Raw genomic sequence first — 14,888 nt, 5'->3', positions numbered from 1 at the left:
TTTGCCTGTGTATGCCCAATTCATTCTGCACTGAATATCATATAAAACTTCTAAATTTTTAAGAACAACACCTTTTTTTGTGAGTTTAGGTCATTTAAATTGAATTTGAATTGAAGTTGTCTGAATCTGGATCTGGAAAATCTAAAATGTTATTGAGATTTTAAGTTTGTCGTTGTACCGATTTTTTAGATTTTTTTTTTTTAACAACGCATATAGTAAAGCAAATCCTTAGAATGCAAAAGTTTTCTGTTAAGGTTTAACCCACCACTGTTAAAAAGAGCTGGTAAGAACACATAACTGCTCTCCAGAATTGCCAGGACCATGTGTCATGATAATGATTTTTATATTTAAGGAAGGAAAGCTTTTGAAGCTCTCCATCCAGTTAGGCAGATAAACTCCTACAACAAAAAAGTCAGATAAGTTGACTAAGAGAGCACCAGTAGAGCAGTTAGAAAGTAAATGATACCAAGTCACACTTTTCAACAATCAAGACAAATTTATTGACAACATAGGGTGACAATTTAACAGTTTGGTCATATTTTATGAACTCTGTCAAAATGCCTTAAAAGACTGTTGTCTTTAGTTCAGTGATGTTAAGCTGGGAAAGACAGAAAAAGTAACAAGTTATTCAGCAACTACTATGGTCATTTTCAATTAAATATGTTTGGATCAATTATTACCTTGACAGCACAGATTTTGATGTGGTCTCTTACTCAGCAGATTCACTCTGAAAAAGACAAAATGAAATTTTTGAAACCAGGCAATGTGAGATTAATTTCTGGGCTGTTAAATCGTGAATGGAGGGGATCTAAAGACTGCACATCCTACATGCGGTCTCAAAACTGTTTGACAAGTACTTTCATGAGCCTTAATTATATTTTGTTTCAAAGAAAGTTGAGAATATTAGTCATTCATGCTAAAAGAATTATCATTTTGACCACAAAATAAATAATGCCAATGATCACTTCAAAACATTGCATGGAAGTGGATTACCTTTCCAGCTTCACGGCTTTTGGCTCTCAGCTTGTTGACCTGGGACTCAGCAATGTCAGCACGCTCCTGAGCCTCCTCCAGCTCATGCTGAACCTTTCTCAGCCTGGACATGTGAGTGTTGGCCTGCTCCTCCTGTGAAGGGTTCACAGTATGTTACATTTGTAACCAGTGTGATGTAAATATAGTTTCTGGTCTTTAACATGCATAAGATCACAAAAGTGACTTACAGCCTCCTCAGCCTGTCTCTTGTAGGACTTGACTTTGAGCTGCAGCTTGTCCACAAGATCCTGAAGTCTGTTGACATTCTTCTTGTCCTCTTCAGTCTGCACAGGTAGAGGATTGTTAATCATGATGTTGTAGACACAAAGAATGCAGGATATTTTATTAGGGTAAACACTTACTTGGTAGGTGAGCTCCTTCACTCTCCTCTCATATTTGCGGACTCCTTTCACAGCATCAGCTCCACGTCTTTGCTCAGCTTCGACTTCGGTCTCCAGCTCACGCACCTGTAGTACAATAAATAAGTGATTAAACAAATTCATCTAATTACTAAAAGGGTGTGCACCTCAATAGTTTTGTGTTATAAAGCTCCCACTTTGTACAGAGCATACCCTGGACTCCAGTTTCTGGAGCTGCTTCTTGCCACCCTTCATGGCGAGGTTCTCAGCCTCATCCAGACGGTGCTGCAGGTCCTTGACTGTGACCTCCAGGTTCTTCTTCATCCTCTCCAGGTGAGAACTGGTGTCCTGTTCCTTCTTCAGCTCCTCAGCCATCATGGCAGCCTGTAATGGCATTTTGGAACGAAACTTGTAAAGTCTTGAATATTAATATTAGTCTGTGAACCAGTATTTTGTGTGGTTGTGTTTAGAGGAGGGTAAGCATGAGCATGAACTCACATCAGTGATAGCCTTCTTGGCTTTGTCCTCAGCATTTCTTGCTTCCTGGACAGCGTCATCCACCTCACCCTGGACCTGGACAAGGTCAGACTCCAGCTTCTTCTTGGTGTTGATAAGACTTGTGTTCTGAATATCAATGAGAAACACAATTAATTGTCAGTAATGTTTTTAATGCCTATGATGACCATGTGACTGTCATTTTTATCAATCCCAGAAGAGAACCTGAGAGTGGAGCAGTCCGACACGCTCACTGGCATCAACCAGCTCCTGCTCAGCCACTTTACGTCCTCTCTCTGTCTGCTCCAGAGCAGCTCTCAGCTCATCAATCTCAGCCAGCATGAGGCCATTTCTACGCTCCACCATGGCGACCTGCTCCTTCATGTCTTCCTGTCCCCTGACAGCATCATCAAGATGCAGTTGGGCATCCTGGCATCAAAATAGAAAAACAAATTAAAGTTAATCATACGCATGATTTTTTCAACATGTTTCTGTCCTAATTATCACGCAGCCCACCTTGAGTTGTCCCTGGACATTTCTCAGTTGTTTCTGTGCCTCAGAAGCCTGCCTGTTGGCATGGCTCAGCTGAATCTCCATCTCATTCAGATCTCCCTCCATCTTCTTCTTGACTCTCAGGGCATCATTCCTGCTCCTGACTTCAGAGTCCAGGGTGCTCTGCATGGAATCAATCACCCTCTGGCTGTTCCTCTTGATCTGTTCCATCTCTTCATCTTTCTCTGAGACCTTCCTGTCAACCTCACTCTTGACCTGGTTGAGCTCAAGCTGAACACGGAGAATCTTGGCCTCCTCATGCTCCAGTGTGCCCTGTAAATGATTGAAGAAATCATTTTTGTTAGAAATATCTGATAGAGGTGACATTGACTAATTGGATTTAATCAAATAAAACCAAATCTATCAAAATGCGTATGTAATGAAAATGTTTTACTTCAGCCTCCTCCAGTGCAGACTGTATCTCAGACTTCTCAGTCTCCACAGTCTTCTTTGCTTTCTCCAGCTCATGGATGCTCTTTCCAGTCTCTCCGATCTGTTCAGTTAGGTCTGAGATCTCCTCTACAGAGCAATGAAGCCAGTTTTAATTAGAATAATGAAGATTATATTACTGTATTTATGAGGGTATGTGACAAGGCATGAAACAATACAGGTCATAAATATAACCTTTGAATTGCAACAGAAGTCATTGAATAAGGCAAGATTGACATACGCTGCAGATTCTTGTTTTCTCTCTTCATGGTCTCCAGGTGATCCAGAGCCTCTTCATAAGAGTTCTTCATCTTGAACAGTTCAGTGCTGAGAGAGCGAGCCTCTTTCTGAGCTCCCTCCAGCTCTGCCTGGCCCTCCTCGTACTTTTGTTTCCATTCTGCCAGGACCTTGAGTCATACAAATGACCAAAATGTGTATACATGTTGAAATAGATTTTTGTGTCACTCTTATTTTTTTCTGTTACCTTATCAAAGTTCCTCTGCTTCTTGTCAAGACTGGCAGCCAGAGAATTGGCTCTCTCCACATCAATCATGAGGTCCTCCACCTCACCCTGCAGCCTCTGCTTGGTCTTCTCCAGAGAGGCACACTTAGAGTTCACAGCCTCGATGGATTCCTCTGCATCCTGCAGACGCTGGGCAAGCTTTTTCCTGCAATGTAGAAGTTTTAGTTTTTGCTAAATGGATTGGTTGAGAAAACATCAAGATTAATTTCCAGACTATTGTAAGAAAGGAGACATACTTTGCCTCCTCCAGCTCCTCAGTGCGCTGGATGGCATCAGTCTCATATTTGGATCTCCACTGAGCCACCTCGCTGTTGGCCTTTGACATTCCTCTCTGCAGCTCACCCTTGGCCTCCTGCTCCTCCTCAAACTGCTCTCTGAGCAGATCACAGTCATGGCGGGCTGACTGAACAGCATGGGCGAGGGCGTTCTTGGCCTGTTGAGCGCACAGTTTATGTTGGTGAGACACTGAAGCTCATATTTATGATTTTAACATTTATTTGTCAACTATGTTGAATTAAACAACACCCTGAAAAGCTGTGTCAGAGAGAATTGTGTCTGACTATCTTCAGGCATAATATAAAGTAGTTTTCTCCTGTATTCCTGTTGTTTGGAAGGTTTTTCTATTTCATCTCTTTCTGCTTTCATATATTTTCTTCTTAAAATACCTGTCCTTTTTATCACTTGAAAAGGTAAACTCAGTTTGAAAATAGTTTCTTTTTAATCGTCCACATTTGTTTTGGTGAAACTTTGTCTTTGGCCATTACTGATATTCAGGTCTTAATAGTTTTTGGGGAATAATGGCATAAAACATCAAGAGACCAACTTTTCATACCTTCACTTCCTCCTCAATGTGCCTCTTGAGCTCCTCAATCTGCTGAGTGAAAGCCTGCTTGCCTCTTGTCAGCTGGGAAACAAGAGCTTCCTTCTCCTCAATCTGCCTGCCAAATTCACCTGAATGACAAAATATTAATGTTTGGTAAGAAAGATAATTTTCAGATTTTCAGGTGATATTTTGTAGCTTCTTCACAATATGTAATCGTGTCATATATCACACGACAGCCTCATCTACAGAATAGTATTTTTTGAGCAATCAATCACCATTCTCAGTCTGCAGTCTGGCCTTCTGTGCATTAACGTCATTGAGCTGACGGACATTCTCATCATTTTTGGCTTTGAGTTCACTCAGTTGGTCCTCAAGAGTTCTGCACATTTTTTCCAAGTTGCCCTGTATTAAACAGAAACATTTATTGGATAAGTTTTCTGATTTTTATAAAAGGCATAACCTCTTTCCCCAAAAACTTCCACACCTTGGATTTGGCAACAGACTCCATGTTGCTGGAGAGGTCATCAATCTCCATCTTGTACTCGCTCTTCTCCTTCTCCAGCTTCTGCTTGACGCGCTGGAGGTTGTCGATCTGCTCTCCCAGCTCTGCAACACTGTCAGCCTGCTTCTTGCGGAGAGCTGCTGCAGTAGCTTCATGCTGCAGGGTGGACTCCTCAAGATCACGGCGCAGCTTCTGGAACTCAGCCTCACGCTTCTTGTTCATCTCAATCTGAGCAGCTGTTGCTCCACCAGCTTCCTCAAGCCTCTCACTGATCTCCTCGAGCTCCCTGGACAGGTCAGCCCTCTGCTTCTCAACCTTAGCACGAGCAGCCCTCTCAGCCTCAATCTCCTCTTCCAGCTCCTCAATGCGAGCCTAGATTAGGACATTGGAAATATCAAGGAGGCTTACTGAGAGGATGAAAATCTCATTCATAATGTTATGGGTCTGTTATTTAAACCAAATGTGTACCTGGAGCTCCTTGATCTTCTTCTGAAGCTGAGCACCAAGAGACTGTTCATCCTCAATCTTGCTGAGAAGCTGGCTGGTCTCAAACTCCTTCCTGTAAATGAAATCAGAAACATTTTAGCATTGAATTATTCTTGCAAGCACAACTTTGGATTATTTCTTGCTCTGTGGGAAAAGCCAAATTCCAAGGTAAGAGAAATCACTTTACTTCTTGATCTTCTCGTCTGATTGCTGCTTGTCATTCTCAAGATCCATAATAGATTCCTGAGCCAGCTTCAGATCTCCCTCAAGCTTTCTCTTTGCTCTCTCAAGGTCCATGCGGAGTTTCTTCTCTTGCTCCAGGGATCCCTCAAGCTATCAGATAACAGTTAACATTAGGATTTTAATGACAGAATGGCAACTTTAAGATGCATTCAAATCATTATAGTTAAAAAATAACAACAAAGTTAAGCAAGTAAAAACAGTTATTTTCTTACATCATCAACTTGCTGTTCCAGCTTTGTCTTGGCCTTGGTCAGAGTATTGACTTTGTCTTCCTCTGCCTGGAGGTCATCCAGAGTTTGCTGGTGGGACTCTTGGAGGGCTTTCTTCTCCTTTGTCAACTTGGCAATAGATTCATCTTGAGATGCCATCTCCTCTGTCAGATTTTTCACCTTAATTGGGAGACAGTATGTTGCGTCATTTTTAATTTTCTATATGTACACACATTTACACTTCAGAAGAATTCATTCTCTAAGTAGAAGGGACCTTGTTTTCTGTGGCATGTTTCTCCTTCTCCACTTTGGCCAAGGTGAGCTCCAAGTCATCAATATCCTTCTTCAGTTCAGAGCATTCATCCTCCAGTTTCCTCTTCTTGGCAGTCAGCTCAGCATTGATTTCCTCTTCATCCTCCAGTCTCTCGGACGTCTCTTTGAGTTTGGCCTCCATCTGGATCTTGCTCTTAATGAGCCCCTCACACCTTTCCTCAGCATCTGAGAGATTCTCAACTTCCTGTAGTATATTGTGAGATTGTTTTCTGTAAGTCCATATTCATTGCTTTTAATAAACTGAACTTAATTTTTAAATTTAACTGTAGTTCCGGGTACATGCATAATCACTAATAGATTTGAAAGAGTCCTATTAGTTGTTTTTTTTTTTTTACTCACAGCTGCCACTTGCAGTTGCAGGTCATTCTTTTCCTGCAGCAGGGCAACCATCTTCTCTTCTAGCTCTTTCTTCTTGGCAAGGGCAGTAGCCAGGTCTGATTGCATTTTGTCATAGTTGTCCTTCATCTGCTGCAGCTCCTTCTCAGTCTCAGCACTCTTCAGGAGAGGCTTGATCTTGAAGTAGAGTTTCAGCCATGGCCAATTCTTGACATTCATGAATGAACGAATGTTGTACTGGATGCTGTAGATAGATTCTCTGGAAAAATTAGATGGATAAAATGTCATTTCAAACAAATATTTGTGTTTCTGAATTGCAAAGTAAGTTTTTGGCTGTTAGACCAAATTGACCCCCATTGAGCCTACCTCCTCTCCATCATCTTGACAAACTCTTTCCTCATGACATATCCTCTGCAGAGAGCCTGAGTCATGGTCACCAGCTCAGCCAGTTTCTCATCTCTCATCTCCTCCAGGGTACCCAGCAGACCAGCTTTGAAGAACACCTATATTGTTTCAAAAGCAGAATAAAACCTTCAGGAACTTCTCATATGACGCAACTTCTACAAGGTAATGTAGCCTTTGATAAGGTACCTTTGTGTGTCCAAACTTGTACTGAGTGTGGTCCACATCAATGGAACCCAGCAGCTTCTCTGAAGCCTTCTTGTTGTCAATGAACTGTCCCTCAGGGATGACACTGGCATTCAATACTTTGTATCTACAAGGCCAACGGACGTTGTTACTGACGTTGTTCTCACCCTTCAGTGTAAGATTTACCTTAGTGACTTTGATTACATCCACTGAAGACTCACCTCTGCTTAAAGTCACCATAGAGGATTCTGCTGGGGAAGCCCTTTCTGCAGATTCTGATGCCTTCCAGCACACCATTACACCTCAGCTGGTGGATGACCAAGAAGTTCTCCATAAGACCTGCAAAATGCATATTCATTAAGATGTTCATCATGTTTCCTTTAGCCTTATATTTTAAGAATTGTTTCTCATAAAAAATGCACCTGGAGTCTTAGTTTCATTTGGAATCAAGCAGCGCACAAAGTGAGGGTGGGTGCTCCTCAGATTGGTCATCAGCTTGCCCAAGTTCTCCTGTGGATCAGAATTACCAACATACAGATCAGAGTAGGGTTAAGTTAAAAATATTTTTTCCCCTCAATAAACGAAATAAATGGACATTACATACCCTGAAAAGAGCAGACACAGTCTGGAAGGAACCACCCTTCTTCTTACCACCCTTCTTGCCACCACCAGAAGCCTCTGTTTCACAAAAAAATGCATTTTACTCTTTGCACTCCATAAATTTTGATTTACTTAGTTCATTATGAATCAGCCTGCATCAGGCTCTGTCTCATTGTGAGTTATATGTTTAACAATATAACATACTTTCTTTGGTGATTGAAAATATTTTAGGGGCTCCTAGTTGTCTGTTACAAATATGTAGTTTCTGCATTCTTCACTAACAGATATTGCTCACCCTCAGCTCCAGCATGGGCTGCATACAGGAATGCCAGAAGTTTGTTTGCAGACTTCTGGTAGAGCTGAACCACAGAGTCATTCAGTGGGTCCTTGTTCTTGTCCAGCCAGCCAGAGATGTTGTAGTCCACTGTACCAGCATAATGGACCAGAGAGAAGTGAGCCTCAGCCTTGCCCTTTCCAGGCTTTGGCTTCTCAAAAGCCTTTGTCTTCCCAAGATGCTGGTCATGCAGCTTGTTCTTGAAAGTTGTGTCAGAGGCCTTGGGGAACATGCACTCCTCTTCAAGGATGGAGAAGATACCCATTGGCTGAGGAGATTTTACATTTTTTATGAAAAAGTGAACATTTGTACATGAATTCAAAACTTGTGGCCACAACAGAACTTGCTTACCTTCTCAATCAGCTCAATGCAAGCAGCCAAGTCCATACCGAAGTCAATGAACTCCCAGTCAATGCCCTCTTTCTTGTACTCCTCTTGCTCCAGCACAAACATGTGGTGGTTGAAGAACTGTTGCAGTTTCTCATTGGTGAAGTTGATGCACAGTTGCTCCAAGCTGTTGAACTATAAGAGAAAGATATGTAATTTCAAGGCTCTTGAGGACTTAACCCTAACACTGATCAGAAATTTGCTCAGTGACTTACATCAAAGATCTCAAAACCAGCAATGTCCAAGACGCCAATGAAGAATTGTCTTGGCTGCTTTGTGTCCAGCATCTCATTGATACGAACGACCATCCACAAGAACATTTTCTCATAGATAGACTTGCAGAGAGCACTGACTGCATTGTTGACCTAGATTTAAGGAATAAGGACATAACAGATTTTTATAATATTTTCCTCAAATGTAAGAGCTAATTCAACATTTATGTATGGATTTTTCTATTACCTGTGGGACGGTCTGACCTTTGGTTACCATCTCATTTCCGACCTTGACTCTTGGGTAGCACAGAGCTTTGAGCATGTCAGCTGAGTTCAGGCCCAGGAGGTAGGCGATTTTATCAGCCACTGACAGAAAACAGTACCCATTATCTTGAGTTATTATCTTTCCACACCCAACAAAACTTGCATGATGAGTGAACATTAATTCTGAAGTTACCCTCGGTGCCATCAGGTTCAGCCTGCTCCTCGCGCTGCTTCTGCTTGAATTTCATGTTACCATGATGCATCACAGCACCAGTCAGCTTGTAGATGCCTATTTTCTCCTCAGCAGAGAAGCCCAAGATGTCAATGGCTGTCTGCATATTATTAGGAACAAAGCAATTAGTTTTAATTTTTTCAACAGAATATTTAAATCATTACTTGGTATTTAAAGCAAACGTGTTGTCTTACATCGGTGGCAATGAACTCTTCAACATCATTGATGCTTTTGACAGTGATTTCACCCTGACTGATCATTGGGTAGTCATAGGGGTTGGTGGTGATCAGAAGAGCCTCTGAAATACCACAAACACATAACATGAAATTTCCAAGGGTAAGTGTTTGTTGCAGTCTCACTACTGTACATGCTCATACCTAAAAGCTCAGGCTTGTGGCCAGTCATGAGCTGATAGAAGATGTGGTAGCTTCTCTCAGCAGACAGCTGGAAGGTTACACGAGACTTCTCCAGCAGATCTGAGGATCACAGATCATGGAAACTCTTAAATCATACTGTGGTAACAAATTTCTTCATTCAAAGAGAGAATTCACACAAACACCCAAATCAGACCAGAAATGGGAAACTGTATAAAATTACTCACAAGTTTCAATATCAGCTGAAGCAAGTTTGCCGGTGGTTCCGAAGTGAATTCTGATGAATTTACCCTAGACATAACAGTCAGAAGTTTTAAATGGCATGATTTTGGATTTGCAGTCATATCATAAGCAAAAGCTTGTGATTTCCTCTGTTAACACTTACAAAACGAGAGGAGTTGTCATTCCTCACAGTCTTGGCATTACCATAGGCCTCCAGCAGAGGGTTGGCTGCAACGATCTGATCCTCCAGTGAACCCTACCATAGGTTTTCAAGAAATGTGTTAACAAATGTCGATGACAAATTTATTTTGCATTGATGGCAACCATTTTTACCTGCATTTTGCCAGGTACAGGCTCAGCCTTCTTAGCTCCAATAGCTGCAATTGTTGCAAAGTATTGGATGACACGCTTGGTGTTGACAGTCTTTCCGGCACCAGATTCTCCGCTGGTTTAGAAGATAAACATAATTTCCATTTTGCATAATTTTTAATAGTTTATAGAGATATATCATGACAGTTTTATAGACTCACGTAATCAGGACAGACTGGTTCTCACGATCTGAAAAAATAAAAAGTCTCATGTAAGTAATTTTCCCTTTATTTTCTTTTATCTGCTCTTGTTTAAAGTTACTGGACACTGGACTTACCGGTGAGCATGAACTGATAGGCATTGTCAGAAATGGAGAAGATGTGGGGCGGGGCTTCAATTCTTTTCTTGCCCCTGTACGCCTGAACGACTACTGCGTCATACACGGGAAGCCACTTGTAGGGATTCACGACAACACAGAACAACCCTGAGTAGGTCTGAAATTTAAAGCATACATATTGTTTCACTATTGGTTACACCTGCTTTTTAATCCCACATGAACTAAGTAAAATTTGGAAACTTACGTAGATCATCCATGATGCATAACGCTCTTTGAGGTTATACAGCACACAAGGCTCATTGAGGTGGGTCATCATGGCCATGTCCTCAATTTTGTCATACTTTGGAGGGTTCCTTGGATGAATGTCATCCTCTTTTACAGTGATACTCTGAATTAAGATTAGGTGAATGTTTTAAGTAAATATGCAATGATAAACAAAATTCATTAAATGTGATAAAAGATCAACAATATGCCATGGACAGAATGACACCCTTCTGTCAACTCAGGGTCTTAAGTATAAAACAAAATAAGTATTCAAGATTTGACATCATTCACCCACCTTTCCATTATCTGTTTCAACTGTGGCTTTGCCACCCTCCTTTTTGACAAGTTTACCCTTCAGATACATTTCTTCAGGCTCAGCAACAAAGTAGGCTGTTTTGGCATCAAAAGGAGCTGTTTGTGCCTCAATCCTCTCCCTCTCTGGCTTCCGGAGGTATACGGCCGCAGGGCCATATGCCTCCATCTCTGCATCGGTGCTCATGGTGGCACTTTATTTGAGACTGGGAAATGAAGAAACAATAGCATTGTTTACATTTTGGTATAAAAGGGCAATGATTTCTCACTGATGCTAAAGATTCTTGTATTTTTAGCAACTTCTTTTACCTCGGCCTCTTCCCAAAAAGAATGAGTAGTGCAGTCTCCGGTGGAGTCTAGAGATGCTATAGAAATGGCTTGACATTAGTGTTCTAAGATGAATTATTCAATTGAGAACAGTAATGGTAATATAAAAAACTGTTCTTTATAAATCAGGCAGATGTTTTGAATTGATCATTTAAGTTCACTACTCTGCTGATTGCCTGCCACAAATATAGAAATGTTATTTTTCTTACTTATAGCATACATTCAGGGAGACAGGCGTGTGTTAAATGAGTTAGACTAATGAAGAAACTACCTCTGAAATGCTTTTATTGCATATCAAGACAAATATTTTAATACATTTTTCCAAGACTTCTATGAAAAAAACTGTAACAGCTGTTGTCAACATGCACATCAATTTTACAGATGACTCAATTAAATGAAAAAACTGAGGTCACAGGCAAGCCACTTACCTGTGCTGGAAGCCTATCAGTTCAAGCAGGAGTGAAGAGCTGCCTCTTATATAGAGGGTGGGAGTGCCTGGTCAGCAGTAGTCTCACACTCAATTTGGTCATGGTTTCTTTTGAGTCTGTTGCTTAATTTGTGGTAGTGATGCTTTAGGAAGTGGCATACTAAAATCAATGCCACAGTGATTTTAAATACACAGGAAAATGATGATTTTATTGCATTAATATTTTTTCTTTTTTAATTGTGACCTTGGATGTGACTTGCATGAATTAGTTGTTCGGTTAAAATATGATATTTGTTGCAATATAGAAAGATGAATTGCAGTTTGGGGCTGAAATTAATGTATGTACATAAGGTTCTATGTTCAAACATGAAAATTGAATATGCCAAATAAGGCTTAAGATTCTTAGGGGCATAATTGTTGAAACATTAGGAAAGAGACTAGCAGGTGCTCCAGCTTTTCCTCCCTAGATCATCTTGGTGAGTAAAAGGTCTTAGCTGTAAATGTAGATCTATTACTGCCTCCAATTGCAGGCATAAGGATGATGGACAAACTGTGCCATTTATTTTGCTGTTTAAAACGGAATATGTGCTTTTAAACATTAAAGCTCTTGAGTGGAGGGTCAATAAAGTCAAAATACGTAGTAAACATAAGCCATCATTTAACAAATTCATGTGCAGCTCTCTAAAGGTTGAATTTGAAAGGTCTTAAAAATTTCATTGGTGTTTAGTTGCAGGACCCTTGCATGTATGAGACTTCCATAAAAGATAATAAAAATCATCCCTAAATTGCCCTGTATTAACACAGTTGCAAATAACATTTATTAAAAAATAATTTTATCTGGATTTTACATATATGCATATATTTACAGAATTTTCTTACACAAAGCTTCACTGGTATGTGTTTGCATGCAGATATTTAAAGAACACAATCTTTTCTACGAAGCTCCATCATTTGAGCTTGTTAATTAAAATGACTATCCATATTGGTCTGCATCACATTAATGTTAGTTAGCCTTGTCAGATGCATGCAAAGAGCTTTGATTTGGAAATGTCCCCAAATGTTTGTGGTCTACAGTTACATTACACTTGCACATCTCATATTCCTGTAATAAAATTAAAGATGAGGTACTATCCGTTTAAGTTTAATTGCCCATTGCATAGCACCCTAAATGGGCATGAAAATAGTTGGCAATCCATTTGAGAACAAGCCCAAAATAAGTTCCTCACAAGGCAAAATGAATTTCACCCAGTTGCTTCATTTGATACCAAGGAGGTGACATCTGTTAAAGAAGCATGAATTTCCTGGCGATGTCTATTAAAGCATTTTTCAGTCAGATTTGTAAACCACTTGAATCAAACATGAAATACTAAAAAAAAATAACTTTTCTAATTAACCTTTTATGAAACTTGTGCTGACAGTGTTTAAGTCTTAAGTCTGATTTGAGCAGATTGTGTGAGAACCATGTGACCAGTGCTAAAGTGTTCTGTTTCTCTCTTAATGGCCTCTGTGCTTTTTGATCCAGTTAATATCATGCCATTCCTTCAAAATATACTATCTTCAGACATCATTTTAATGTTTTTATTGTTCTGTATGCATAAGTGTAAAATCAAGTGTGTAAATGTGACGTCTATTAAATTAGTGTAATGTGTAATTGGTGTGTGTATTGTAGAATAAAAAGATACTTTGAAATATGAAACATGTGGCAGAGTGGAAAAATGACTAAGACCTAGGACTCTTTTCACCTTTGTTTTTTATTGGTTAAGATGGAATCGAAATACATTCTTGAAACTTTTTTTGTGCGTTTGTAAATATTTTATTTGGACTCTAAACAGCATTTCATTTTGACGTTCTGAAAAGCATTCTTTAAACATTGCTTGACATCCATACTTGTTCTAATAAGTTATATGCAGTATGATGGTCCTATATGGCTATATGGTATATATGGTTTCTATATTCTGCTTTGGAAAGAAGTCCATTTTGGTGGATTAGTGGTGTCGATATCATTTGCTGAATATGTGGCATGAGAATGTTCATCCGGTCACTATATATTCCCTTTAGGAGGATACAACAGTGATGTGAAATCCAAGTACCCTTCAATGAAAAGCTCCAGGGGCTGACGGATTAGTGTCATGAAAAGCTTGAGCGGAGACCTTATTCTGCTCCAAGATTCCAAGTCAAGGTTTAATTTCTTCTAAGAGATGCAGTGCAAAGACTTGCATGACTTGGCAGCCTTCGTCTATTTGTCGCCTGAGACATCCCAAATAAAGCATTGAATGAATGCAAAGCTCTTTTTACAAGCCCTAAGCAGAACTTGATCTGTTTATTGTATTTATCTGAGGAAAAGAAAGCATCATCCTATTTATGTTTTCTTCTTTAACTTCCATATTAATGTTCCATGTTGTTCTCTGAATTTCATAATGTAACAATGATCAAACACTTATATATAAAAATGATAGATGTCTGAACTATACCAATCTATCTGCAGCTGTAGCTATCATATTTTGGCTGATAAGTAAAAAGGCTCAAGAAAAGGTTCACTGCAGCATGCTGACTGGCAGTGATCGTGTCAACAATGATCACCAGTTGAGAAAAACGTAAGTGAACAAAGTTATTTTACTGAATAGATAATACTGATAAGATATTTATTATCTATTATATTATTACGGCCGTTTCATGCTTTCATTAAAAAAATAGGACAGTAGAGAGTGTCAGGGAACATTAGAGGAGAGTAGTGCAAGACATGCAGCAAATGTCGAGGGTCAAACTCAAATTGGGACATCCACACTGACTGTAGCCTGTGTAAATGGGGTTCACAGTCAAACCACTGAGCCATACTGGTGCCAAAACCTCCAAATGACTTTTGAGGGAGCTTACTGGCTTGAGGTCTTAACATGCTTGACTGGGTGCAGCAACACACACATCAGCTCTAGCCATCCACTTCCATTTTTATTTGGTTTGCCCTTCCTTTAGCACAAAATGTGCTGAAATTCCCTCATACCATATTATAATTCTGCTTTTGTAGTGAATTACTTATTTTATTGCATTAACAAATAACTGTTTCTTAGTATCTCCCAAATTGGAGGTTACAGTGTACAAGAAAAAGAAGCCATCAGATTGATGTATTTCTATTTCATGCACTTATTGTAAGGACTTTCAGTAAAGTTCAGAGTACATGTCACACTTCATACTCTGGTGGTGCTGATGGTAGTGTATTTAACTATTAGAACAGAATAGAATAGAATAGAATAGAATAGAATAGAATAGAATAGAATATATTTTATTACTGTTAAACAAAGGTGGTCATTCTAGTTGGTTTGGCATTTTTGGGGAGCATCAAAATAAATTTGTCACCACAAATGAATTGACTGGATTCTGGA

The 14,888-nt window shown here is 39.7% G+C and overlaps 1 protein-coding gene across 2 annotated transcripts; it reads right to left on the bottom strand.

Annotated features, from left to right (window-relative positions):
• Positions 1-481: 481 nt before the first annotated feature.
• On the bottom strand, positions 482-11,588 carry LOC121529421 (myosin heavy chain, fast skeletal muscle). 2 transcript variants are annotated; one of them, XM_041817258.1, is made up of 42 exons: positions 11,513-11,588; positions 11,067-11,122; positions 10,741-10,963; positions 10,426-10,569; positions 10,182-10,338; positions 10,066-10,093; positions 9,869-9,980; positions 9,699-9,791; positions 9,541-9,604; positions 9,317-9,415; positions 9,134-9,237; positions 8,901-9,039; positions 8,691-8,809; positions 8,447-8,596; positions 8,196-8,366; positions 7,806-8,112; positions 7,515-7,588; positions 7,333-7,420; positions 7,132-7,249; positions 6,914-7,037; positions 6,689-6,825; positions 6,326-6,581; positions 5,928-6,170; positions 5,657-5,833; positions 5,389-5,534; positions 5,184-5,274; positions 4,698-5,087; positions 4,489-4,615; positions 4,223-4,341; positions 3,627-3,823; positions 3,352-3,535; positions 3,109-3,274; positions 2,833-2,957; positions 2,403-2,711; positions 2,112-2,315; positions 1,890-2,015; positions 1,605-1,775; positions 1,395-1,499; positions 1,221-1,316; positions 994-1,125; positions 681-727; positions 482-598 (listed from the first exon to the last, which is right to left on the bottom strand). In XM_041817258.1, exons 3-41 carry the CDS (start codon positions 10,942-10,944, stop codon positions 710-712), a joined length of 5,814 nt encoding a protein of 1,937 aa, XP_041673192.1. In that variant the 5' UTR covers positions 10,945-10,963; positions 11,067-11,122; positions 11,513-11,588; the 3' UTR covers positions 482-598; positions 681-709. The 2 variants fall into 2 exon arrangements, with proteins under 2 accessions (XP_041673192.1, XP_041673191.1); XM_041817257.1 differs by having other exon boundaries at positions 1,221-1,499.
• Positions 11,589-14,888: the final 3,300 nt, after the last annotated feature.

The sequence above is a fragment of the Cheilinus undulatus genome, linkage group 21 (genome assembly GCF_018320785.1).
Source record: "Cheilinus undulatus linkage group 21, ASM1832078v1, whole genome shotgun sequence".
Taxonomy (NCBI): domain Eukaryota; kingdom Metazoa; phylum Chordata; class Actinopteri; order Labriformes; family Labridae; genus Cheilinus; species Cheilinus undulatus.
Note: the sequence above shows the minus strand (reverse complement) of the source record. Positions and strands in the feature narration are given on the sequence as shown.